General features: G+C 46.7%; 1 protein-coding gene across 1 annotated transcript; it reads left to right on the top strand.

Moving 5' to 3' along the window:
* Nucleotides 1-4,324: 4,324 nt before the first annotated feature.
* Nucleotides 4,325-25,637, top strand: RAP2A (RAP2A, member of RAS oncogene family). The gene is given in 3 exon segments (XM_056862129.1): nt 4,325-4,535; nt 4,538-4,994; nt 24,802-25,637. Coding segments are annotated over 3 exon segments (906 nt in total). The 3' UTR covers nt 25,040-25,637.
* The last annotated feature ends 450 nt before the right edge of the window (nt 25,638-26,087 follow it).

Raw genomic sequence — 26,087 nt, 5'->3', positions numbered from 1 at the left:
GCGTTCAGCCTTGTTGTGTGCATATACACATGTAGAGCCAGCATCATGTATTGGTTAAGAGAGGTGGACTCTAATCTGGAGAACCGGGTGATTCTCTGCTCCTCCACACGAAGCCTGGTGGGTGACCTTGGGCCAGTCACTGTTCTCTCAGAACTCTCTCCGACCGACCTCACAAAGTGTCTGTTGTGGGAAGAGAAGGCAATTGTAAGCCGCTTTGAGACTCCTTAAAGGCAGAGAAAAGCAGGGTATAAAAACCAACTCTTCTTCTTCTAGGACAAGAATTTAACAAATATACCTACAATGTGGAAAGTGGCCAGATTATGGTGGAAAACATCAAGAGACCTCCTGAAAGCTGTAAATGTAATCCAATTGCTACTTTTAGTATTCTTGGAATTGTATTGCCCACAAACTTTGTCGCTCACACAGCTGGAAGAAGCTGTTTTCAAATATTTGGAAAGCCTGTATCAGCTGTGACATTAACACCTGCACAGGTATGGCACTGGATTTTCATTCCTGTCTTTGGGTAAAAAAGCACTCCTTCAGCAGTCCTGCCCCTTCAACAGCAACAAAAGAACCACTTATACCGCCATTACCATATGTATATGGTATTGCCCATCTGAGGCCCTCATTTACTATATATATATATGGCAAATGAGGCCCCTCAAATTAGATATGCAATCAATTTACATATAAGCAATGGTATAATGGAGTCCTGACCTGGATGGCCCAGGCTAGCCTGATCTCGTCAGATCTCAGAAGCTAAGCAGGGTCAGCCCTGGTTAGTATTTGGATGGGAGACCACCAAGGAATACCAGGGCTGCTGAAAAGAGGAAGGCACTGGCAAACCACCTCTATTAGTCTCTTGCCATGAAAACCCCAAAAGGGATCGCCGTAAGTCGGCTGCGACTTGACCGCACTTTACACACACACATAATGGAGTCCGCAACTATCCTCACTGGCACAGCATGCTAATTCTCTTTCCCTATTAAAAAACAAGGAATCTGGAGACTCATCTTTTTCAGCTAATCTATGACTAAGTTGCCATGGTTTTAACTACATTGCTCTGTGCTACCAGATTGTAATTATTATTAGACTGTAATCATTTTGGGCAGAGTCTGATCTTTTCTCTACAGCACCTAGTATTCAGTCACTCAATAAAGAATATTACTATAGTCAACACTCAGGCATACCTGTTGAGCTAAGTGGTTTTTATACGCACACACCAGCTTTCTGCTCCTGTGTCCCAGTTCTAAGGCATGTTAAAAGTATTTCTTCAAATTAACCTCATAAGAATTACCCTCACAGCATGGTGTAGTGGTTAAAGAGCGGCAGACTCTAATGTAGTGAACTGGGTTTGAGTCCCCACTCCTCCACATGAGCGGTGGTCTCTAATATGTGAGTTTTATGATAAATCAGGAACTTGAGTCCATCTTCTCAACATTCACCAGTGTTGCGCTTGATTGTTGGGGCAATATAGATTTAAATCCACAAATTATGAAGCCGAGAAAAGTGTAAGGGGCTCAAGGAAGGAGTTAATGGATAGAGAAAAGGCTGTGGATCTGTTTGCGTCAGACTAGGATTCAAATCGTCATTCTGCCAGCTAGCTGTCTGGGTGACCATGGGCCAGTCTCAATTTTTCATCCCAAACTACCTCGCATGATTGTTGTGAGGCTAAAATGGAGAAAGAATTGTGAACTGCTCTGATCTCCTTGGAAGAAGGGTAGGATAAAAGTGCAATAGATAAATGGTCCCAGCAAACTCTAGGACTCCCATCCATTAGAGGTTTTAATTAGCATAACAATTGGATGGCCTCCATTTTTCTTGATTAGATTTCTATTTATGTACATCCTGCATTTCTGGGGCCCCTGACCCTGCTGGTTGTTTCTCTCAGGCCTTCTATGTTAAATTACAGCCAAGTGAGAATCCTCTGATTACATCTGATGGGTCTAGCCCATGAAAATGCATGCTGTACCAATCATACAAAACTTTTGATCATAAATGACTGCCGAGGGAAGATGCCGTTTGTTGCAACTGAAGAAGTGCTCTCTAGTCCATGAAAGCCTATGCTGGAATAAAGTCTTGTTACTCTTCACAGGGGTTGGAGTCAGTTGCGCATCCACATACTCTGGTGGAAGGTGTGGTACTCCCCCTTCTTTTATTTAAATAATTTTTTTTGTCCTGCCCTCTTCCAGGGAGCTCACGATGGTGTACATTTTTCACCTTCCTGGCCATTATATTCTCACAAGAATCCTGCAAGGCAGATGAGACCGAGTTTGTGTGACTGAGCCAAGATCACCTAGTAAGATTCATGGCAGTGTATTTGAACCTGGTTCTCCCAGGCAGGTTGTCCACTGCTTCAAGAGAAAAAAATATCCTCTCTAACAGATGCTTAAAAGGATGACATTTACTGAGGGATGTTATTGACCCCCATGCCATACAAACATTTTTGTGTTAAGTGCCTTAAGGTGGTTTCCAACTTATGGAAACCCTCTGAATCATTGGTCCACTTGTAAAATGTCCTATCGTTGACAGCCTTGCTCATGTCTTGCAAAGTGAGGGTTGTGGTTTCTTTTCTAGTCAATCCATCTCATGTTAGGTCTTCCTCTTTTCCCGCTGCCTTCGATTTTTCCTAGCATTATTGTCTTTTCCAGTGACTCTTGTCTTTTCATGATGTGACTAAAGTATGACAGCCTCAGTTCAGCCATCTTAACTTTTACGGAAAGTCCAGGCTTTGTGGGAAATAGATGCTTTTGCCTTTGGACTAAAGCCTGTTATTCAGCTGAATAATAAATCTTTAAACCTTCGCCTCCTTGGTGTGCTTATTGGGTAGGGACACCAAGGGAACGATCCTGTTGGTTTTAAAGCTGCTTCTGCCAACAGCTTGATGTGATTTTTGGGCAAGGCAGTGTCCATAAACCTCTCATAAGAACATAAGAAAAGCCATACCAACCAGGTGCCTCTGGGAAGCCCATAAGCAAGACACCTGCAGCAACATTCACCTGCCTGTGTTCCACAGCACCTAAAATCATAGGCATGCTCCCCTGATGCAGGAGCAAATAGCTATGCATCGTGACTAGCATCCATTTTGACTAGCAGCCATAGATAGCCCTCTCCTCCATGAACATGTCGTCCAACACCACACGACTAGGGTTGCCGGGTCCCTCTTCACTACCGAGGGTCGGTTTTTGGGGCGGAGCCTGAGCAGAGCGGGGTTTGGGGAGGGACTGCAATGCCATAGAGTCCAATTGCTGAAGTGGCCATTCTTCTCCAGGTGAACTGATCTCCACCGGCTGGAAATCAGTTGAAACAGCAGGCAATCTCCCATACTAATCACACAGATTCATACATTTTCACATCATGAAGCCCTTTGGCAGCTGGAATTGTACCTATTATGGTCATGTATATGTATAGGAATTCTAACTGAGCGATCAGCTGATGAAGCCTTGGCGAAACGTGGACAACAATCGAGACAACACGTCCATCTTCATCTTCTTTCCAGCTGTTTACTTGCCTGCAATATACTTTGGGACATTTGCACTTACCTGGATGCTTGAACTCTGTAAAAGAAAATTGATCTATCAGTGATAGTTATAACGTCTAGTACTTACCTTTAAGTGAATTTTGTCTTTTTATGTACTGTTTGTTATTTATGTAGTCACTGTATATATATTTTTGCACCCAATATATATAACTGGATTGATATTTGAGCTGTTGCTGTTTCTTTCCCAGCACTTGATGGTTGGCAACCCTACATGAAAAGGACGTTGTTTTTTCTCCAAGGCCTGCTGACAAGGCCAGTCTGAGGCCAACACTCTGACCACGACGAGGCCTGGTGCAAGGGGAGCGCTGAGGCCTCCCAGAGAGCAGGGCCTTGAGCCCAGACGATCCCGCCGTGGCAGGCAGGCAGGCCTCCATGAGGTGTGCTGCCTTGGATCCGAACCCATCCCGAGCACGCCCCAGGAGAACCGCTCCCTCTACCGCAGCCAGGCCGCCCCGAGGCCTTCCCCGCCCGGGCCCTCACACGGCGCCTCCCTGGGCCTGACTGAACAGCGACGGTTGGGGGGGGGGAAAGGGCGCCTCCCGCCTTCCCTCCCTCAGAACCAGCAACGGCGCCCCTCCGCCCGCTGATTGGCCACCGGAGGGCCGCGCGTGGCCAAGAACCCGAAGCCGGTTGGGCCGTTCCGGCCACGTGACCCTCCTTCAGGTTCGGCGGAGGGGAGTAAAGAAAAGGCGGGCCCGACGGTGTTTCCTAGGCGACAGTGGGGAACGGTCACGAAGAGCTGTCACGTGGAGCAGGGGCGGCGGAGGCGGGAGGGAGGGAGAGATGAAGCTGACCGTGCGCGTCACTCAAGCCCCTGCGGCGGCGGCGATTGGCGGGGCCGCGCCCCGCCCGCGGCACGTGACGGATCCCGGTTGGCGGTTCCCTTGGTTACGCGGAATGAAGGGGCGGGGCCTCGCCTCAGCCGCCGCCGCCGCCTCAGTCGCGGCCCGTGGAGGCGGCGCCGGCGACCGGCAGCTCCGCCCCGCGGCGCCGCGGCCCATCCCTGCCTCTCTCCTCGCTGCCGGAGCCATGGCGGCGGAGGCGGCTTCTGCGGCGGCGCCAGGGGGGTGACCGCCCGCCCGCCCGAGGCGGAGGAGGCGGCGGCGGCGGCCGTGGGGCGCGTCCGGCGGCCGGGGAGGATGCGCGAGTACAAGGTGGTGGTGCTGGGCTCGGGCGGGGTGGGCAAGTCCGCGCTCACCGTCCAGTTCGTCACCGGCACCTTCATCGAGAAGTACGACCCCACCATCGAGGACTTCTACCGCAAGGAGATCGAGGTGGACGCCTCCCCCTCCGTCCTGGAGATCCTCGACACGGCCGGCACCGAGCAGTTCGCCTCCATGCGGGACCTCTACATCAAGAACGGGCAGGGCTTCATCCTCGTCTACAGCCTCGTCAACCAGCAGAGCTTCCAGGACATCCGGCCCATGCGCGACCAGATCATCCGCGTCAAGAGGTGACGCGCCCCCCCCCCCCCACAAACGTCAAGCCCTCCCCTCCCACCCCAAACCTTTAAGCCTTCCCCCCCCACCCCAAACCTCAAGCCCTCCCCTCCCACCCCAAACATTTAAACCTTGCCCTCCCCTCACCCCAAACCTCAAGCCCTCCCCTCCCACCCCAAACCTCAAGCCCTCCCCTCACCCCAAACATTTAAACCTTGCCCTCCCCTCCCACCCCAAATCTCAAGCCCTCCCCTCCCACCCCAAACATTTAAGCCTTCCCCCCCCCACCCCAAACCTCAAGCCCTCCCCTCACCCCAAATATTTAAACCTTGCCCTCCCCTCCCACCAAACCTCAAGCCCTCCCCTCCCACCCCAAACCTCAAGCTCTCCCCTCACCCCAAACATTTAAGCCTTGCCCTCCCCTCACCCCAAACCTCAAGCCCTCCCCTCCCACCCCAAACATTTAAGCCTTGCCCTCCCCTCCCACCCCAAACCTCAAGCTCTCCCCTCACCCCAAACATTTAAGTCTTGCCCTCCCCTCACCCCAAACCTCAAGCCCTCCCCTCCCACCCCAAACATTTAAGCCTTGCCCTCCCCTCACCCCAAACCTCAAGCCCTCCCCTCCCACCCCAAACATTTAAGCCTTGCCCTCCCCTCCCACCCCAAACCTCAAGCTCTCCCCTCACCCCAAACATTTAAGCCTTGCCCTCCCCTCACCCCAAACCTCAAGCCCTCCCCTCCCACCCCAAACATTTAAGCCTTGCCCTCCCCTCACCCCAAACCTCAAGCCCTCCCCTCCCACCCCAAACCTCAAGCCCTCCCCTCACCCCAAACATTTAAACCTTGCCCTCCCCTCCCACCAAACCTCAAGCCCTCCCCTCCCACCCCAAACCTCAAGCTCTCCCCTCACCCCAAACATTTAAGCCTTGCCCTCCCCTCACCCCAAACCTCAAGCCCTCCCCTCCCACCCCAAACATTTAAGCCTTGCCCTCCCCTCACCCCAAACCTCAAGCCCTCCCCTCCCACCCCAAACCTCAAGCCCTCCCCTCCCACCCCAAACCTCAAGCCCTCCCCTCACCCCAAACATTTAAACCTTGCCCTCCCCTCCCACCAAACCTCAAGCCCTCCCCTCCCACCCCAAACCTCAAGCTCTCCCCTCACCCCAAACATTTAAGCCTTGCCCTCCCCTCACCCCAAACCTCAAGCCCTCCCCTCCCACCCCAAACCTCAAGCCGTCCCGTCCCACCCCAAACCTCAAGCCCTCCCCTCACCCCAAACATTTAAACCTTGCCCTCCCCTCCCACCAAACCTCAAGCCCTCCCCTCCCACCCCAAACCTCAAGCTCTCCCCTCACCCCAAACATTTAAGCCTTGCCCTCACCCCAAACCTCAAGCCCTCCCCTCCCACCCCAAACATTTAAGCCTTGCCCTCCCCTCACCCCAAACCTCAAGCCCTCCCCTCCCACCCCAAACCTCAAGCCCTCCCCCCAAACCTCAAGCCCTCCCCCCAAACCTCAAGCCCTCCCCTCACCCCAAACATTTAAGCCTTGCCCTCCCCTCACCCCAAACCTCAAGCCCTCCCCTCCCACCCCAAACATTTAAGCCTTGCCCTCCACCCCAAACCTTAAGCTCTCACACCAAACCTCAAGCCCTCCCCTCCACCCCAAACCTCAAGCCCTCCCTCCCCTCCCACCCCAAACCTCAAGCCCTCACCCCAAACCTCAAGCCCTCCCCTCCCACCCCAAACCTTAAGCTCTCCCCTCCCACCCCAAACCTCAAGCCCTCCCCAAACCTCAAGCCCTCCCCTCACCCCAAACCTTTAAGCTCTTCCCTCCCACCCCAAACCTTTAAGCCTTCCCCTCCCGCCCCAAACCTCAAGCCCTCCCCCCCACCTAAAACCTTCAAGCCTTCCCCTCCCACCCCAAACCTTAAGCTCTCCACTCCCACCCCAAATCTTAAGACTCTCCTCACACACATGATGCTGCCTTATACTGAACCAGACCCTTGGTCCATCAAAGTCAGTATTGTCTACTCAGACCGGCAGCGGTTCTCCTGGGTCTCAGGCAGAGGGTCTTGCACATCACCTACTAGTCTAGTCTCTTTAACTGGAGATGTCGGGGATGGAACCTGGGGCCTGCTGCATGCCAAGCAGAGGCTCTGCCACTGAGCCACGGCCCCTCCCCAAAGAGGAAAGGCGGCGGTGGGGGGGGAGACACATGAAGCTGCCTTATACTGAATCAGACCCTTGGTCTGTCAAAATCAGTATTGTCTACTCAGGCCGGCAGTGACTCTCCGGGGTCTCAGGCAGAGGGGCTATGGCTCAGTGGTAGAGCATCTACTTGGCATGCAGAAGGTCCCAGGTTCAATCCCCGATATCTCCAGTTCAAGGGACTAGGCAAGTAGGTGATGTGAAAGGCCTCAGCCTGAGACCCTGGAGAGCCGCTGCCAGTTTGAGTAGACAATACTGACTTTGATGGACCAAGGGTCTGATTCAGTATAAGGCAGCTTACCTGCTTGCCTATTCCCTTTAACTGGAGATGCCAGGGTCTGAACCTGGGACCCTTCTGCATGCCAAGCATATGCTCTGCCACTGAGCCTCAACCATCCCCCCGCCAGAGAGCCGCCTCCTTTCCCTCTCCTTCCCCCAGGAAAGCCAGCCTTGCTGCACCAGATGCAAGGCCCTGTGGTGAGGGAGAGTGGGTGGACAAGGGTGCTCACCAGGCTTGTCAGCAGGCCAACCAGGTTTGTGGGCAGGGGCTGGTTTTCAGGGCACCCGGTTGCCACAGAAATACGTTCCGGGGTGGTGGGGGCTGGCACCGGGTTAGACAAAGAGCCCAATCACCCTCAGGTCCATCCTACATTGCCGGTCCTACTACACGCTTTCCTCTTTCTGCTGTAGATGAAAAACCGGTTGCACGCGCACCATGCCTTTGCCAAGCCCTGCTGCCTGGCTCCTGTTCCTTTTTCTGCAGGCTGCCCTCTCTGACTGCTGCAGAGAGACTTGTCTGCCTTCTTGCATCTGACGGGCCTTTCGCGCCTAGCCTGATTGTAGCCATGCCTGCTCCCCAAATGAGTTCCCTGCCTGTTGTTGCCCTGAATCTGGGCCTTACCAGGAACTTGGTGACCCTGTGACAAGCCTTGTGGCCATCCTAAGGGAACCCAGATGCAGTCCCTTCCACTCAGATCTGGCCGTCCTTGGTTCCTTTGCATGGTGTTTTTTTGCACCCTCAGTTTTCCTCTGCTTCTGGTGTGCTGTGGTGCGCCTCCATCAGCCCGTGCAACATTTCTGACTTTGGGCCCCCTGCCCTGTTCATCTTCAACTTCCTGCGCTTTGCTTCTCAACATACATAAGCTTGCGCTTCTCTCAATTCACCTGGCTGATCTCTGTCCTATATACCATTTGTTAACATCCCAGCCTTACCATTTCATCTCTTATTATGCTTTCTTTACAGTGCCATTTTCCTCTCCCTTTAGATGTGTCCAGCATTCTGCACACCGTTATTGGCATTATCATATGCCTCATCCACGTGCCCTAGGTTTGTGTGGGACAGGCTGTTTTGGATGTTTCCATTTGTGCATGTAAAGGGCAGCTTACCTGAGAATGAATTGCATTCCCTTATAAATGTTGTCTTCACTGCAGTGTTGGAGCAAACAGTTTGGTAGGATGTTGTTTTCTCCCCTGTTGAGATATACTCTTGATTCTTTTCTCTGCTGATTGTGAATTTCAGATCCTCCAGGTGTTGCCCATCCCATTAAGTATGAGTAAGAACTTGTCTTGCAAGGTTTAATACAGACAGTGTTACAAAAGCTTTGGCTATTCTCTCATTCGTACTCGAGTGAGTCAGGTAACCTGTTTGCCATCCCACTGAGTAATTATGAAAAAAATATTTGTTAGGAATAGTTTTCTAAAATTAAACACAGTGGAGAACTAGGATTTCAGTTTGCAGAACTTCTACCTATCTAAAAGCCCTTCCAACATCTCTATAATTTAAGTGGTGGGGAGCCTGGCTGCTTTTTCCAAGTTGGCCCAAGACCCTACGCAGCAAAGTTGGGTGCCATCTGTCCTTGATTTTAACTGTTTTCAATTGAGAATTGTTGGATTTAACTATATTGCATGAACACATGAAGCTGCCTTATACTGAATCAGACCATCAAGGTCCATCGAAGTCAGTATTGTCTACTCAGACAAGCAGCGGCTCTCCAGAGTCTCAAGCAGGGGTCTTTCACATCACCTACCTGCCTAGTCCCTTTAACTGGAGATGCTGGGGATTGAACCCGGGACCTTCTGCATGCCAAGCAGATGCTCTACCACTGAGCCACAGCCCCTCCCCATTTGGAATTGGATGTTTTTATTGTATTCTGTTGTGTATGTTGTTACCCGCCCTGAGACCACCCTTGGCCAGGATAGAGGGGCGGGATATAAATCCAATTAATAATAATAACAATAATATGTAAAGGTAGTCCCCCTGTGCCAATACCCGGTCATTACTGACCCATGGGGTGATGTCACATCATGACATTTACTAGGCAGAATATGTTTTACGGAGTGGTTACCTATCTAAGCTTCCTTAAAAGAAAAAACACTTTTAGCTCCATAGTTGGCATGAACAGTTGGATATAGAATACTGAAAACCCAGGGTCTTTTTTTCCAGTGGAATACTTATGATTATTCAGCTACAGTAGTTACAAGGGCAAAAAAATAATCTGATTTAATCACTGGTCAGTGATTGCCTTGCTTAGAATGTTATGTCCTTTGGTGACCATCTACGGCTGTTAGTGTAGAAGAACTCAATTATGATATAAAATTTCTTCTTGATTCAAGTCAGCCATTATGCCAGCCCACATTGAAAAGTAACAAGCTTCTCTGCTCCTGTAACTCTAGTAATGCAGTTCTGGAATTGACTAGTCTTAACCCCAGAATGCTTTGTGGGTTCTGGTCCTTTGAGTTTTGCTTACTGTACTGTTTCCCTTTATTTGTTTTGTTTTATCACCACTGGAGTTCAGTTGATGGAAATGCTGATGGTGTTTAGAGCAGACCTAACCATCATACACTCTAGCTTCTAATAGTTTGGGATATTTAAGTTTATTATTGGTAATATTGTGCAGTATGGTACCTCAGAGTACCTTTGGGGGCGGGGCTGAGAGATTCAGGGTATAATAAAAACATCACAAATAACAAATAAATTATTAACAGATCTTTCTCTATCCTGTCAAGGACCCAAATATGAGATGCACATTTCCCTTCAGGCTTTGTTCTCAGCGTTCTCTAATGAGCTACGCAGTCTTGATTGGAAGCATCCCCATTATCAGGGACAGAAAATATTTCAAATCCAAAGGTGTTCGCAAGAAGAGACAAGAATAACAGTGCAGAGTGAGAGAAAATATCTATGCCTCTACCTCATTATGGAACTCTATAGAGAATTGGTAGCCAAACATTAGAAGTGTAGTGCCTAATTTTCTTGGTTGCACACCATATAGAGCAGACTTCAGCAAAGCCAGGGTGCCAGTGATTCTCAGTAGAAACAGAAAACTTATTTAGGTGAGGGATAGAGGTTGGCTTTTTGTTGTGAGGGCATCCAAAGTTACCCCATATGTGTGTGTGTGTGTATATAGAAGAAGAGTTGGTTTTTATATGCCGACTTTCTCTACCACTTAAGGGAGAATCAAACTGGCTTACAATCACCTTCCCTTCCCCTCCCCCCAACAATCACCCTGTGAGGTAGGTGGAGCTGGGAGAGCTGTGACTAGCCCAAGGTCACCCAGCTGGCCTTATGGGTAGGAGTGGGAAAACCAACCCAGATCACCTGATTAGTGTCCGCCACTCATGTGGAAGAGTGAGGAATCAAACCCGGTTCTCCAGATTACAGTGCACCGCTGTTAACCACTGTACCACCCTATTCCTATAATGAAGGGCTGTCCAGGGAACAATAGAATGTTTTACTTTTATACTGTGTTATCAGAAAAGAATCAGAAGATGACTTTTAAGGTGGTAAAATTTGGCTGGCTGGTCTTAAAGATCAGGAAATCTTAATCTCTGGTACAGGGAGGATCATAAGCAGTTATTATATATCTTCTTTTACTCATTTTCATTAGTTTTAGTATTATTTTATCTTATATTTTAGTGGTGACGAATGATTATCAGTCATATGGAGTCTGATTGAAGATTTTATAATTATATATAATTATATTTATAACCTATGTTACACTTTTAATTCTATTTTTAATAGCATTCTGGTATAGGACCGTAATAAATATTTTCTTAAACACACGCTGTAATGCTTTTGTTATAGCTTTTTCAAAATGGCAAGAAATTGTGAAGAGTTTAAGGTTAGGTTTTTGCAGTGGCAATAATTAGAAAGTGTGATCATTGAAATATAAAAATCTGAAAGTTGAAAAATAAGCTAGGTTTTGGGGGTGCCTCATAAAGCCGGAAAAAAACACCCTGTTATATAGAACATTGAGCAAAAATGGTATCTAGTACACTTTGATCCCTGTTTGGCCAGATAACTAACTGGATTGGTATGCACCAACATCATTTTTTTTAGACAACCAGGGCTTCCTCCCCCATCTGTGGCCCCGATTACCTAAGAACTGGAAAGCTAGATTATGGCAGTATTACCACTGTTGAATCTAATCATAATGGCTTGGCTCCTATGACTTTGTTCCTCCCACGCTTCTCTCCATTGTCCTCCAGTGTGGTACTTATTTCTGCTGCCGTAGAACATCTGCTTGTGCAAAGGTTCCTTGAAAAACACTGGCCTTCCGCGAGCGGAAGTACTAGTGGCAGAGGAAGCAAACTTTGCAGTGGAGACCGCCTTCCGCAGCTGGAAGAGTGAAGTCAGTATTCTCTACTCATATGTAAAAAATCCGTGCCGGTGCCGATTTTTGTGTGTGCATATCACTTTGGTTTTCTATAAAATGCTACTTGTGGGGTGGACTCTGATCTGGAGAACTGGGTTTGATTCCCCACCCCTCCACATGAGCTGCAGAGGCTAATTTGGTGAACTGGATTTGTCTCCCCACTCCTCCACACGAAGCCAGCTGGGTGACCTTGGGCTAGTCACAACTCTCTTAAAGCTCTCAACCCCACCTACCTCACAGGGTGTCTATTGTGGGGAGGGAAAAGGGATTGTATACTGGTTTGAGTGTCCCTTAAGTGGTAGAGAAAGTCGGCATGTAAAAAGCCAACTCTTCTTCTGAATTTTGCATTCAAAGCAAATGCTGGTCTGTTTGTCTCTTGTTACAACAGTATGACAGGGATGATTGTATTGAAGTTAATTCTGTGTTTTTTGTTCTACACCCCCCCCCCCACAGCAGCCTACTGAGCTTTTCAAAATGCTGCTCCAGGGGAGGGGGAGCAGGGGACCGACAGAAACAGCGCAAGGGTTGAACTGGGCATCTGTGATGAGAGGGGGAAACCAGTGAAAATTGCCCCCACGTTCCACTGCCAGAATCTGATCCTGGATCCTCCAACCCAATGGCCAGTGTTGCTTTTGTAATTTCTGCTGTGTTGCAAGAGAACAAATGTACCAGACTGTGAAATTGCTTTTTAATTGGTCAGTTCTGCAATCTGTTGTGGAATTCTGTAGCTCCTGTTCTGGTGTATCAAAACTATTAGCGTCACTCTGCAGAGGAGAGCGAGGAGGATGATCGGGGGCCTGGAGACCAAGCCCTATGAGGTGTATCCAAATCGCAAGATGTCATAGTCCCACTGTACACTGCATTGGTCAGGCTGCACCTGGAGTATTGTGCAGTTCTGGAGGCCTCACTTTAAAAAGGATGTGGACAGAATGGAGAGGGTGCAGAGGAGAGCGATGAGGATGATCAGGGGCCTGGTGACCAAATCTCTGATCTGGAGAACCGGCTTTGATTCCCCACCCCTCCACCTGAAGCTAGCTGGGTGACCTTGGGCTAGTCACAGCTCTTAGAGCTCTCTCAGCCCCAACTACCTCACAGGATGTCTGTTGTGAGGAGGGGAAGGTGATTGTAAGCCAGTTTGATTCTTCCTTAAGTGGCAGAGAAAGTCAGCATATAAAAACCGACTCTTGTTTATGTATTGCGGTAGCAACGTCTTTCTTCCCCCTCCCTGCTTCCTATGTAGATCTGTGCAATTACTTACCTTTTCTTGGAGGTGGGCCTGTCTTTCCGCACCTGTGTTCGAATGGAGAGTTGTCCTGGAATAAAACGGATAAAGGGATGGTATGTGGATGGCACACTATGCCTTCTACATGTCTTTCAGCAACAGCTTTACTGCTGTTGTATCACATGAATCAAAGGCTCATCTCATTGGCCAGGGGCGGGGCATATTCAGGAAAATGGTTCTGGGGGGGGACGGTGTATCACTGAAGCCCTTACGCCCATCCCCACTTACCAGGTTAGCGGCACCTCACAGCTGCTTTTCAAGTAAATAATGAAAATGCCAGGAAATTCCACCTTGGGACTCTAGCATAAGGCATAGATCAGCTGTATTTATAGAGTTGTCCCTAAAATCCTTCTACCCCCTAATTCCAAGATTTGAAAAGAAGAACTGATATAGCGCTCAGTATTTTTTCATAATGCGAAATGTATTTTGTTACATTCTTCCATTTTTCTGAAATTTTACATGTATATTTTGGGGAGGGGGGTATAAGCTGTTCTAGCCCAACCTTATCAGATCTCAAAAACTAAGCAGGGTCAGCCCTGGTCAGTATTTGGATGGAAAAACCACCAAGGAAGTCCAGGGTCGCTCTGCAGAAGCAGGCAATGGCAAACCACCTCTGAATGTCTCTTGCCTTGAAAACCATACAGGGCCGCCTGTATGGGTTATGTAAGTCAATTTCAACTTGATGGCAAAAATATATATCTTCAGAATAGCTTTTCTTCAGTATTGTTGCAGGTTTAAACTATAGAGTTGGAGGGGAAAAAATTAAAAACATCATGGAAACGTGAGTCAGCGGGGTTTTTTGCCAGAACTTGCCCACAAGAGGATTAAAAGGAGATTTTTAAAAGGAGGGTTCTGCCTCTTAAAAACTTGGTACAAGTGTTGTTAACCCGCTAATGCTAAGACTGGGGGTGGGGTGGGGGTCAGAAACAGCCTGTTGCCAGTTTAACAACGGCAGAGAAGGATACTTCCATGTACTTTCAAGAATTAAAAGTAGGCTGTCTGGTTGCAAAGTCACAGTTTTAAAAAAGTTTCTTGTGTTGAGAGGCATTTGATATACGTTATCACTGGAGTCGAGTAAAGTTTGGCGCATTATTTGCAGGCTGGGAAGTATTTGCTGTGAAACTGGGTTTTAAAATTCTATTTCTCCCACTTGTCCAGAAATTATGTTGGTAATGGTTCTCCAATCATTGGTTCCAAATCAACGTGAGGCTTTTTGACAAGAGCAGATTAAAATCCTCCATATAATGAAGTGGGCCAAGAACTCCCCCCGCCTTTTGCTAGTAAAGTTTCAGAGATTTTTCTAAGTAACAGGTGAAGATAGTGCATCTTCAAAAGGGGTACCATAATTTAACTCTTAAGGAAAATAAACATTTCCAAGTTCTAAGAAATAGAGTTTTGCCACTTTAATTTTGTGTGTCTAATTTTTGGCGATCTGTGCAACTGGGATATAATATGTAGAAATGTGTGTTTGTACACAGCAATATATTGAAGAGCATGCTGTCAATTACTAGGAAGCAAGGCTGATTCTCTGTCAGCAGTGCTGATTCTGTGACCTTAGGCAGTTCATGAGAGGGAGGGAGGGCATCGTGGCCATCTTTTGGGCATGGAGTAGGGGTTGCTGGGTGTGTGTGGGGTAGTTGTGAAATTCCTGCATTGTGCAGGGGGTTGGACTAGATGACCCTGGTGGTCCCTTCCAACTAGGCAGTAATTATTGTTGATTAAAAGGGAGATGGTTTGTGTTGCAAAGTATACTTCTGGTCCCCGGATTATTGCCTGGAATGTAGAGCATTCTTTGGGAAAGATCCTGATAACCAATCCTTGCCAAACATAGCACAATAATTAATAGCAAACAGGGATGTAGAAAACTAGAATTTTTAGTTTTTACTGGAACACACGTTGAAATAACAGTTAATGGAATGCAAATCTAGACATTGCTTTTGGGGAAACTGGATTATGCAGATAGACTTTGAATTATAGGTAGAGAATAAATTAGTGCCACTTGCTTCAACTAAAGGAACAGACACTTCCACTTAGTGTACATACATTATACAGTGCTTCAAGGAATATCTACCTGGATAATGTACACATAAGTAATTGGTAGTCTGAAACTTGAGGTCTAGGTTGCCTGGATTAGCGTAGGTCTTAGACTTGATCTGTATCTGTGATGTACTAATTCACTGTGTCTTGGGAGAGCAGAGAAATTGGGCTGTCAATATTGGACAAAATCATAATGTGATTATCTGATTAGTATGGACTATTAGTAGTCCAAGGGTAAGGCCGTGCTGGTAAAATTGTGCATGCCTAAATGTTGGGTGCCGGTACCTTGAAGCTAGGAAGTTTCCTAGCTGAGCTACACTTTTAGTAAAATAGCAGTGTGAGTTTCCATCATGCACGGCCAAACTGTTGTGGATAAAACTGATGTAATTGAAATGTTCTGTGCATCAGTATCTGGTGGGATAATACACCATTAACTGAAATAAAGTCTAGAAGAAAATTAATAGATTTTTCTGTCATTAAGCATTTGTAAATCCATGAATTATGAGTAAATTAGGTATCTGTGTTGCATGCCAGGGAAAGTGTTTGTGTGCGCACGCTACCAGTCTTGAAAATGTTGAGTCTGTTGGCGTAGGTGACAAAACGTGTATGTGTGTGTGTTCAAAACGTCATTAGTTCTGGAAGCCCAAGGCATATTTGAGGCAGAGGTTTGACGTGCATTGGAAATGTATGCCTGTTGTGCATACTTCTTAGGCTCTGCTCTCTCTGTGTTTCTCCACCTGGAGAGGAGAGGTAGATGACACCCAGGAACAGGGCTTTCTTAGTGGTAGCATCTATTTGTGAAACGTCCTGTCCCCAAAGTTTTGCCTGGCAACTTTGAACTGCCAGGTGGAGAGAATTCTATTTACCTGGGCTTTGGATTAAGTAGAACTTGGATTCCATTTAGAGAATTTCCGCAGACAGATGGGGGGGGGGGGAGAGGTTTTTACTGCAGATCTGACTCTCCCCTCATACTGTTCCTGGGGGGGTGTTCTGTCCCCCAGGAACAGCATTCTGGGATATAACAAGGGTGTGGAGGCAAGAAATTTGCACCCTGTAGATGGAAGCCTCTTCCACTTGAAGTAATTACCAGTGAATACCAGTGAATCCAAGCCAAGATGATGTCAGAAAAAATCAGTCTTTTCAGGTTTTGTAAACTAACTTTTTATTTACCTACCCTGCTATTTCATCTGTATCCATTATTGATCTGGCCTTGTTAGGGCATATGCTGGTTTTCAATTTGGTTATTGCTGCAGCTGTTACATGGGGAATTTTACATTTTTTGCTGATAGTTTAAACGTGGTTTACTGCTGTTTTTCCACGAATTATTTATTTGATGTTGGTTTATGGTATATTGCTTCTTTTCTGGCGCTGTTGCTTTTGAATGCTGTTGGTTTTAACTTTTTAAAAATTGTTGTGTAAGGCAGCTTTTTCTGGAGAGGCAGCAAGGAAATAAAATTAAATAAATGTGGCCTTAGCTGGGATGTGGGTTGTGCAGCTATGAGAGAAATATTAGGAGGACTCTAAAAAAGAGGAGGAATATTCAAGAGAATCTAAGATGGGGATAGGGCACGGGTAGGGTATGTGTCTGTAGCAACCTAGAGGGATTGCTTTAAATAACATTTCCTGTTTGTAGCTCAGATATTATTCTAGAGACTGGTGCATGCTAATTGGTATCATTAAACAAGCTGATTTACAGCTAAACAGAGCCTTTATGTTGCCTGGTGCTGTACTACTGCCCTTGGATATTTCTGCAAAGAAAGCTAAATTAATAAACGACAATTTTATTCAAGATTACAAACAACACTGTTGCAGGTTAATTCATTCATCCGGCTCCTGTCACCAGCAACTAACTCCAATCTGTTAAACTCTTGAATATCCAGAACTCTTCATGAACTCCGGTACGTAAATATGTACTTTTATAGCAGTTTGGGGGAGGTTCCAAAACTTCAGCTCGGAAAGTCCTGCACTCTGCAGTGTTCTGTGGATGAGATGCCAAGACCCTGGTCCCTAAGGCTGCACAAAGGAATATTTTCCCACTTCTGCTTTCTGCGCTATGGTAGATGCTATGCTTCAGGAGTTGTAATAGACTGCAGTAGGAAAGGAAGCCTGAGAAGCCCCCGGAGTGGAAGCAGAGGTCTTGCACATGATGAAGTGCGGAGGAGCCAACGTGGTGTAGTGGTTAGGAGCAGCAGACTCTAATCTGGAGAACCAGGTTTGATTCCACACTCCTCCACTTGAAGCCTTCTGGGTGACCTAATCACAGTCCTCTTAGAGCTCTCTCAGCCCCACATATAGGGTTCCCAGCCTCCAGATACTGGCTGGAGATCTCCTGCTATTACAACTGATCTCCAGCCAATAAGAGATCAGTTCACCTGAAGAAAATAGCCACTTTGGCAATTGGACTCTATGGCATTGATGTCCCTCCCCTCCTCAAACCCCCCCTCCTCAGGCTCCGCCCAAAAAACCTCTTGCCAGTGGCGAAGAGGGACCTGGAAACCCTACCCACTTACCTCACAAGGTGTCTGTTGTAGAGAGTGGAGGGGAACGGAAGGCTATTGTAAGCTGATTTGAGACTCCTTAAAGGTAGAGAAAAGCGAGGTATAAAAACCAACTCTTCTTCTTCCTTGATGGCTGTGCATCAGAACTTTACAAAACTAAGAGCTGGTAGTTACTGGGGTGAATGTGAGTTGGAAAGTAACCATCCTTGTTCACTAAGTAGAACTACAGACATTGATAATCGAGTCACGGAGCACATTTTGGCAGTTGGGCAGTAGACACGAAATGGTAGTGAGAGATCGCCCGGGTGGGGCTCAGCGAATGATTCTTGCAGACTGAATTATTCAGGAGGGCTTCTCTACACAGATAAAAGAGTAGCATTGTACAAAATGATCCACAAAGTTACTTGGACAAATTATTAGTGACTGTGCTCTATACTACTGTGTATAGTTTGCTGTTAAGTTGGATCTTGCCATGTAATTTTGCTTCCTTTAATGTGTCATGCTCACAGTTTGCTTTGCTTCGGTTCTGTTTTTATATTTCTGGTTGGTTCTACAACCCAAATCCTACTTCATTGTTCACTGAATGCATTGTGCAGGGCGTTGGACTAGATGAACCTGGTGGTCCCTTCCAACTCTTTGATTCTGTGATCCTATGAATGTCCCATCCAGATGATTTTATTGACTCGGAGGGGCGCAGAGTAAAGAAAGGCAGCCTCACGGCGGTGGAAGGTTTGAGGTGGTCTGGGCGTTTTGCCTCACCCCTGTCGTTGGGGAGGGGCTGTGGCTCAGTGGTGGAGCATCTGCTTGGCATGCAGAAGGTCCCAGGTTCAATCCCCAGCATCTCCAGTTAAAGGGACTAGGCAAGTAGGTGATATGAAAAACCCCTGGCCTGGGACCCTGGAGAGCCGCTGCCGGTCTGAGTAGACAATACTGACATTGATGGACCAAGGATCTGGTTCAGTGTAAGGCAGCTTCATGTGTTCATGGTTGCCCTGCTTGGAAAAGCCGGCATCCCCCTGTCTGTAGCAACTCAGGTGAGGCAAGCTGTGGTTCCTGATGGTCAAGCGAACAGCCCTTTTCCGTCACCTCAAAGGTCTCTTGCGTCTGCGTCACTGTTAGAGAGACATTGCTCTAGTGTGTTTAAAACTGGCAGGATCTGTGATTTCGCAGCATGCGTGTTCCTTGGAAGGCTTCCCAAGGCTTTTTAAAAGCACGTGTTAAAAACCAGTATCTCTCTTTTACCGTGGGAACTAGGAATAATGAGCAGGGAGGGGCCATGGCTCAGTGGTAGAGCATCTGCTTGGCATGTAGAAGGTCCCAGGTCCAAACCTCAGCATCTCCAGTTAAAAGGGACTGGGCAAGTAGGCGATGTGAAAGACCTCTCCGCCTGAGACCCCCGAGAGCCACTGCCGGCCTGAGTAGACAATACTGACTTTGATGAACCAAGGGTCTGGTTCAGTATAAGGCAGCTTCATGTGTGTTCAAACCGTGCTGTCCCCAGTAAGAGAAGGGGATGCTTCTTTAGGCTTGAGGGGCTGCCATCCAGCTGTTGGTGATCGGTCCCCCAGCATGAGAGCTCTCCTGTGACTGCAGGCCTTCCTGTTTTCATGTGCTCTGCAAGCGGCAGCGAGACCAGATGGTGTGGAATTCTGTTTTTGTGTGAATTTACTCTCCTAGCCGTGCAGTTTATTTATTTCCACCTCTGTCCTTCCGCTTGGCCCTCAAGGCAAGTGGTATGTGTAAAGCGCCCTTAAGTCGCAGTCAGGCCAGCTCTGGCCAGGGCAGAGTGGGGTATCAATCAATCAACCAGTCAATAAACCAACCCAGTAGGGTTTTCAGGGCAAGAGACAAACAGAGGTGGTTTGCCATTGCTTTCCTCTGCGTAACAGCCCTTGTAGTCCATGGTGGTCTCCCATCCAAAGTACTAACCCTGGGTCAACCCTGCTTAGCTCCTGAGATCTGACGAGATCGGGCTAGCCTTGGCCATCCAGGTCAGGGCAGGTTCAAACCTCCAAAACTATTCCCCCTCTCTGTGCTGATGTGATAAAAACTGTTTTACCATTACATGGTATTGTTGTATATTGCAAATGTCTGATGATCTCCAGGGCGTCCCACCCACACAACTACTGGTTACCTTGTGGCAATTTAAATCGATATTAATATTTGTATAGATGCGAGTTCAGATATCGAAGGGAGGAGTCTGTCATCAAGCAGTCCTTAGTATATTAAAGCACTGAAAATGAATAGGCTTGTTCCTTCTTCTCTTGCCTGAGAGGATTTGACACAGGCCTTTGCAGTAAACACATCTGAAATAAAAAAAATAGAGAAGGGTCATCAGTCAGCACCTGTGCTGTTGTCAGAATCTCAATTTTAGCATTTGATAAACAGAAGATCGCTCATTCTTTCGGGCCGCAGTCTGGTTGGTGTTCCGTAAGTGCTGTTTGTCATCTGAGGCTTAACTATAATTCTTAAATTGGCTTTGCATGTACAGGCAGCAAATATTTAGCTCTTTGTAGCCTTAATATTTTTGTGCTACACGCATGGCACATGAACAGAAATGGTCAGAAGTGTAACCGGTCTGAGTTGCAAATCCAGGCACGGGGTTGGATCCAACCAGCTTTGCCATTGGTGAAAAAGAGAGCGGGGGGGGGGGGACGTTTGACCACCAAAAAAGTCTCTGTGCTGGTGGGGGGGTGTCATGGGACCTGCGCAGACAAAAGGGTCGGGGAGAATTAGATGCGTTTGAGTGAAAAAGCTAACTGGATCTAACCCATGGAAACCCCATTTTGCTTGGGTTATCTGCAGTGTAAGTAAAAACTTGGTAAAGGGTCGAAAGGAAACCTAGTGTGTTTTTAAAAAGAAAGAAAAAAGTGCAGTTGCTGTTTTTAAGAGGTTTACAAATCATTTATGGAACATATTTTGAGGAAGGAGGGCAATAATGCTGTTTCTTAACAATTGACAGAGTTTATTGCAGTGCGAATGAGGGGAGGGGCCGTGGCTCAGTGGCAGAGCATCTGCTTGGCATGCAGAAGGTCCCAGGTTCAATCCCCGGCATCTCCAGTTAAAGGGACTAGGCTGGTAGGTGATGTGAAAGACCCCTGCCTGAGACCCTGGAGAGCCGCTGCTGGTCTGAGTAGACAGTACTGACTTAGATGGCCCAGGGGTCTGGTTCAGTATAAGGCAGCTTCATGTATTCATGTGCATCCTTTGCATTGGAACCAACGTTTTTAAGGACCAGTGCCATCTTCTCCAAATTTTAGGTAAGAAAAGGACTGATAGAAAAGATTATTCGCCTTGTCTTTCCTAACTGATTTGGAGATCCGGAGAAAGCAGGTGGTGTCAAATAAAACCTTAATCCGTGGATGCTTTCTAAAGGACCTTGAAGTGTCATACAGTAGATATGGGCTTTTTTTATATAAGTATAGCAGAATCATGCTCATCTTGCAGGACATCTGTCTTGCAACGCAGCCTTACTTCTCTTCCAAGACGCTGTAAACAGATTGTGTTCCTTACATTCTCTTTCAGCAAAGTGTAGGAGTTGGAGGAATCGTGATAGAAATAATTTTCTAGCTGAGGCTCGCAGTTTTCAGCTGAGGAAGGATGCCTTGTTTTTGAAATAAAAAGGAGGATTATGTTCAAATTGCCGTCATCATGACTGCTAAAATGTGAAAAATGAATTAGTGCTTTAAGCCAAAGTCTAGTGTGTAAATCATGGGTTCTCAACAAGGGGGGAATTCCCCCCCAGGGGGGAATTTTAGGGTTCCAGGTGGGGAATTGGGACCACTATACAGCAAAGTGTGATGTCCTGTAGATTATGTACAATCTGTAAAATTGTAGTTTGTTTTTAATTTAATCTGCGACATTCAATAAAGTGTATGATTATTTTGGGAAGGGGAGAATTATATTCTGAACAATGGTGAAAGGGGGGAATGGAGCAAAACAGGTTGAGTCCCCACTGGAAATGGTTGAAACCAAGCAGTTGTACATTCAGGATTAGCAGGCCCTGCTCTAAAAGAAAAGTATAACTTTTCCCAAAAGTACAGCTTTCCTGCCATCTGCAAATCCCAAACATGTGCACGCCTGCAAAGCATGTCTGTACTTATTGGGAATAATAAAATACTGCCTGTGTCAAATTATTGCGTCACAGAGAAGTAGGAAACTCTAGTGAAACGTGTAAACGCTCCATAGAATGGCTTAGCTGTAAGGGAACATATGGCTGGGCTCCTTTTGTCAAGGTTGGAGTGGTTCCTCTCCCCCCTCCCCCCCCCGCACTACAGCATTATACTAAAATAAAAATATTTCTCTAGTATGAATCATAGATTGACTGCAGATGTAAAATGCCTCTGACATGCCTGCTTTTCGACATGCTGCAAGAACACCATGCACTCGCTAAATTTCTGGGCAATGTGTCCTTGTTTTTTGGAGCGAATATGGGGAGGGGGGACATTAGGAGCTTCTTTTAGCTCCCCCTCCATCATAAGTGCTGAAACAGTTGCATTATCAAGTTTGTGGCTCTGGGGGGTTGAGAAGCAAGACATGGAGCAATTGTGGCATCCCAAGGAAAGGACCATAAGTCTTCTTTCCGGCCACTTCTGATTTCTTAGCAGTGGTCAATGCCGAGTTCACTCATTCACATGTATTTAATAAAACGTCTGGATTTCTTGGTGCAAAAGGCCCCAATGCCTGTTGCTAGAACCACTGATACAAGACAAAAATAAAATAGGCGTAGAAGTGTTGGCTTCAGTTCTTTTCTTATACCCAGCGCCATATGTCGATGATTTAATTTTGCTGTTTGTGGAATGCTCAATACTAACATGGCATTCATTACGTAGAATAGTTCTATCTTGCCTCTCTAAGAAATCTTGCCCAACTCCTGGAGCAGTGGATTGTAGCTGAAAGGTAGAGGAAGAAAATGTCTGGACCCAACTCATTCTGAGCAGTGAAATGCTGATAGCTAGAGCCAGATGTCTAATATAAAATGTAAAAATACATTCTGTCTTAATTTGTCCAAGACCGAAACAGACTGCAGTTCGAGATGGGCAGATGTATTCCTTTTCCCGGGGAGTCTTCCTGTAGGAGCAGACTAACCAGCCTGCATCCATGTTAGAAAGGTAGAATTGGAAACCTGCAAGGACTTGTGGGGGGCATTCCATTTCTCTTTCCCCCCCATGTCCTCTTTCCCTTCCCTGAAAGCCCCCATAGCCTCTCCCCTTTTCCTGCTTCCTTCTCTCCTTCCCATCCAGCATTCAGCCTACCTTCACCTGCCCCTGTGTCTTCAGCTTCCCCCCTCCCACCAGCAGCTTCTACCTAGGAAAACTATGGCACAGTTTTATGGTGCTGGCTGCTGGGCCAGGCCAACTTGCATGGTAGGGAACCCTCAAGAACTTGTGGGGTGGAATCGCTTTCCACTGTATCCCCCTTCCCATATTATTTTCCCTTTCCCTCCTTCTGGCAACCCCATATCCTCTTCCTTTTTCCCTTCCTCTTTCTCTCCCAGCCTACTTTTATTTGCCTCCCATTTTCAGCTTCATTTGTTATTTATTGACTTCATTTATACCCTGCCCTTTTCCACAGTGGAGACCGAAGCAGCTTATGTCATTCTCTTTGCCTCCTTTTTGTCCTCACATCAACCCTGAAAGTATGTAGTTAACCTAAAATCATCCAGTTAGCTTCCACCGGAAGATGGGGATTCAAACCTGGGTCTCCTAGACCCTACTCTCACGCTGTAACTGCTCCACCACACTGGCTTTCATGGGGTGGCTGCTGTTGAACAGTACCAAGTAGCTAGGCCTAGTTGAGTCATGCAAATCGTCTGGTAGGAAGTCATCCAGTGGTTGCAGCTAGGCCTAGGGTTGCCAACCTCTAGATGGGACCTGGAGAAAATGGCTGCTTTGGAGGGTGAGCTCTATGGTATATCCAGCTGAGTCCCCTCTCCTCCCCAAACTCTGCCCTCCTCAGACTCCGCCCAGAAATCTCCAGGAATTTCCCAACCTGGACTTGGCCAGGCCTAGGCCCAATGAAGTCCTCCCTCGAAGACCAAAACAGCCCCGAAAAGGTCCCTGCCCCCCTCCTCCTGCCTTTTACTCACTGAAACCCTGCCTGGAATGCTGTAGTTGCCTAGCAACAGCCACTGAGGGAATCTGTTTGTTAAAGCTACAGGTCTTTTATCATTTTGGGGTTTTTAAAACCCCTCAAAGTTGTTTTTTTTTTTAAGTCTTCAGGATTTTCTGAAAACCTGGGTTGTTTTTCATGTTTTTTTGTAGAAAGATCTGTCTTGCCCATTCACAGCTCCAATCACCGGATTTAAGGACGCTCAGATTTGACCAACTTCACTATTAGAATATCAGATGGTTGCTGAGTAGGGATATAGGATTCTTATCTCACTACAGATGCTAATTTTCTGCCTCCTAGTATTTCCCCTCTTCTCTGATCAAGCTGATTACAATATGTGTTGTATCTCTGCATCCTTTACAAGCATTCTTTATAACACCCATCTTCTGACTTGGATATAAACACTCAAGTCTCCTACTCATATCTGATGAAGGGACCTTTGACTCGTGAAAGCTTACACAATGAAACTCTTGTTAATCTCTAAGGCACTACTAGACTGCAGACCAAGTTGGCTACCCTCTGAAACTAGTTGGAGGTTTGTTTGCATCAGGCGTGATCACAGGTTGGTTGGCGTGCTCACCTGCATGCCTTTCTTTTCCAGTTAGAAACAAGGATTAGTTAAGAATTTCGGTTTGTGGATAGAAACTAAATCTGGTTAATTTGTATTCCTGCGTTCATGTCTTGGGGTAATCGGTGTTAGCCTCTGATTGGAATTCTCTGTACCAGAAAAGAGGGGGGAGGAGGGAGAACCAAGATGTATGCACAAATGGTTGATGTTCTGGCTTGATGCTGGTTCAAAATGGCACCTGGTTGCATCCTTAGAATTCATTTGAAGCATGTTTTCTAGTCTCCATTTTGAAGCTTGTGAAGCACTTTTACAGTTGCAAGACATCTATTCTTAAGCATACCCCCCTCACACACACCAAATGGCTAAACAAAATTCTCCCAAGTCAACACTGCACATCTTAAGATGTTTTGGGGATTGATTTATCAGCAAAGGTTTTCAAACTTATGTTTTTGGTTTTAATTGCAGGTACGAGAAGGTCCCTGTGATCTTGGTTGGGAATAAAGTGGACCTGGAGAGTGAGAGAGAAGTATCATCCAGTGAAGGCAGAGCTCTGGCCGAAGAATGGGGTTGTCCGTTTATGGAGACTTCTGCAAAAAGTAAAACAATGGTGGATGAGCTGTTTGCAGAAATCGTCAGACAGATGAACTATGCTTCCCAGCCAGATAAAGATGACCCTTGTTGTTCTGCATGTAATATACAATAGCATTATGAATGATGGAACTGGACCTTAATTTTGCTGTATTTTTGGTAAGGTAACCTAACTGACTGCTTCACTTTGTGATTTAAGTTGGGTCCCTCGGATAAATCCAAAGCGAAGTAGCAGCAGTAACTCCAAGCAGAACGTTGATGTTGATGGGCGTGAGCTTCTATGAGTCACTTACCTGGAGCACATCTTCTACGCCTGCAACTCTGTAGCGTAGCCAACAGATTTACAGGGTGAGCACAAACGATGTTCGTTGGCCTAGTCATGCGGCAGCAGTTACCCCTTTCAGTTGAGAGTCCTTGATGGTGGTGAAAAAGGAGAGCACCAGCAAAGACCCTTTGCACTCTGCATATTCTCTGCTGATAAATAAAATTTAACCAACTTTTAAGTGTCTGCATATTGAATTTCAGGACTTGTTCACTTGCGGCCAAGTTTACTCAGTCAAATATGCTAAGTTCATCTTTACTTTTGACACAAGTGTTACTAGGATTATTGGCAAATAGATGTGGTTCTGTTCCCCCCTTCCCCCTTAATTTGATTCTTTTCCATTATCCCATCACGCGAAGAGGAAAATATCCCACCAGTACTTGAAAGTAAAGAGAGGAGCTCTGAAAAAATTTAATCAGCGGCTTGTAAGGAAAACAAGTGAGACGTCGGAATGTGTTAAATTCTCTGCTTTGCTGCTCAGATGTGGTATGGATTGCTTCAGATGCTGTTCGGTCAAGAAACCAAACAAACCCTCTGTTTACGAAGCAGGAAACGTGTTCATATCTTTTCCTGAACCAGGAGGGAAGGAACTGTGATGGGGGGGGAAATATCGCTTAGCCTTATTGACGAGGAAAATTTTAGCACATTAACAAATACCATCTTGTAAGGAAAATGAAGCCATGTTGCATCCAGATGTTCCTTTTTTGCAAAAATCTTATGGGGGACAGTCTTGAGCATTTTGCATTTTAAAGTTTTAAGGGTACCAGTTTCTTTCTTGCCTTTTAAGGGCTATGTCTTTGGCGTGGTACCCCGATTAACCTTTGAAAGTCAAATTTGCCAT

This window comes from Euleptes europaea, chromosome 16, assembly GCF_029931775.1.
Source record: "Euleptes europaea isolate rEulEur1 chromosome 16, rEulEur1.hap1, whole genome shotgun sequence".
Lineage (NCBI taxonomy): Eukaryota > Metazoa > Chordata > Lepidosauria > Squamata > Sphaerodactylidae > Euleptes > Euleptes europaea.
Note: the sequence above shows the minus strand (reverse complement) of the source record. Positions and strands in the feature narration are given on the sequence as shown.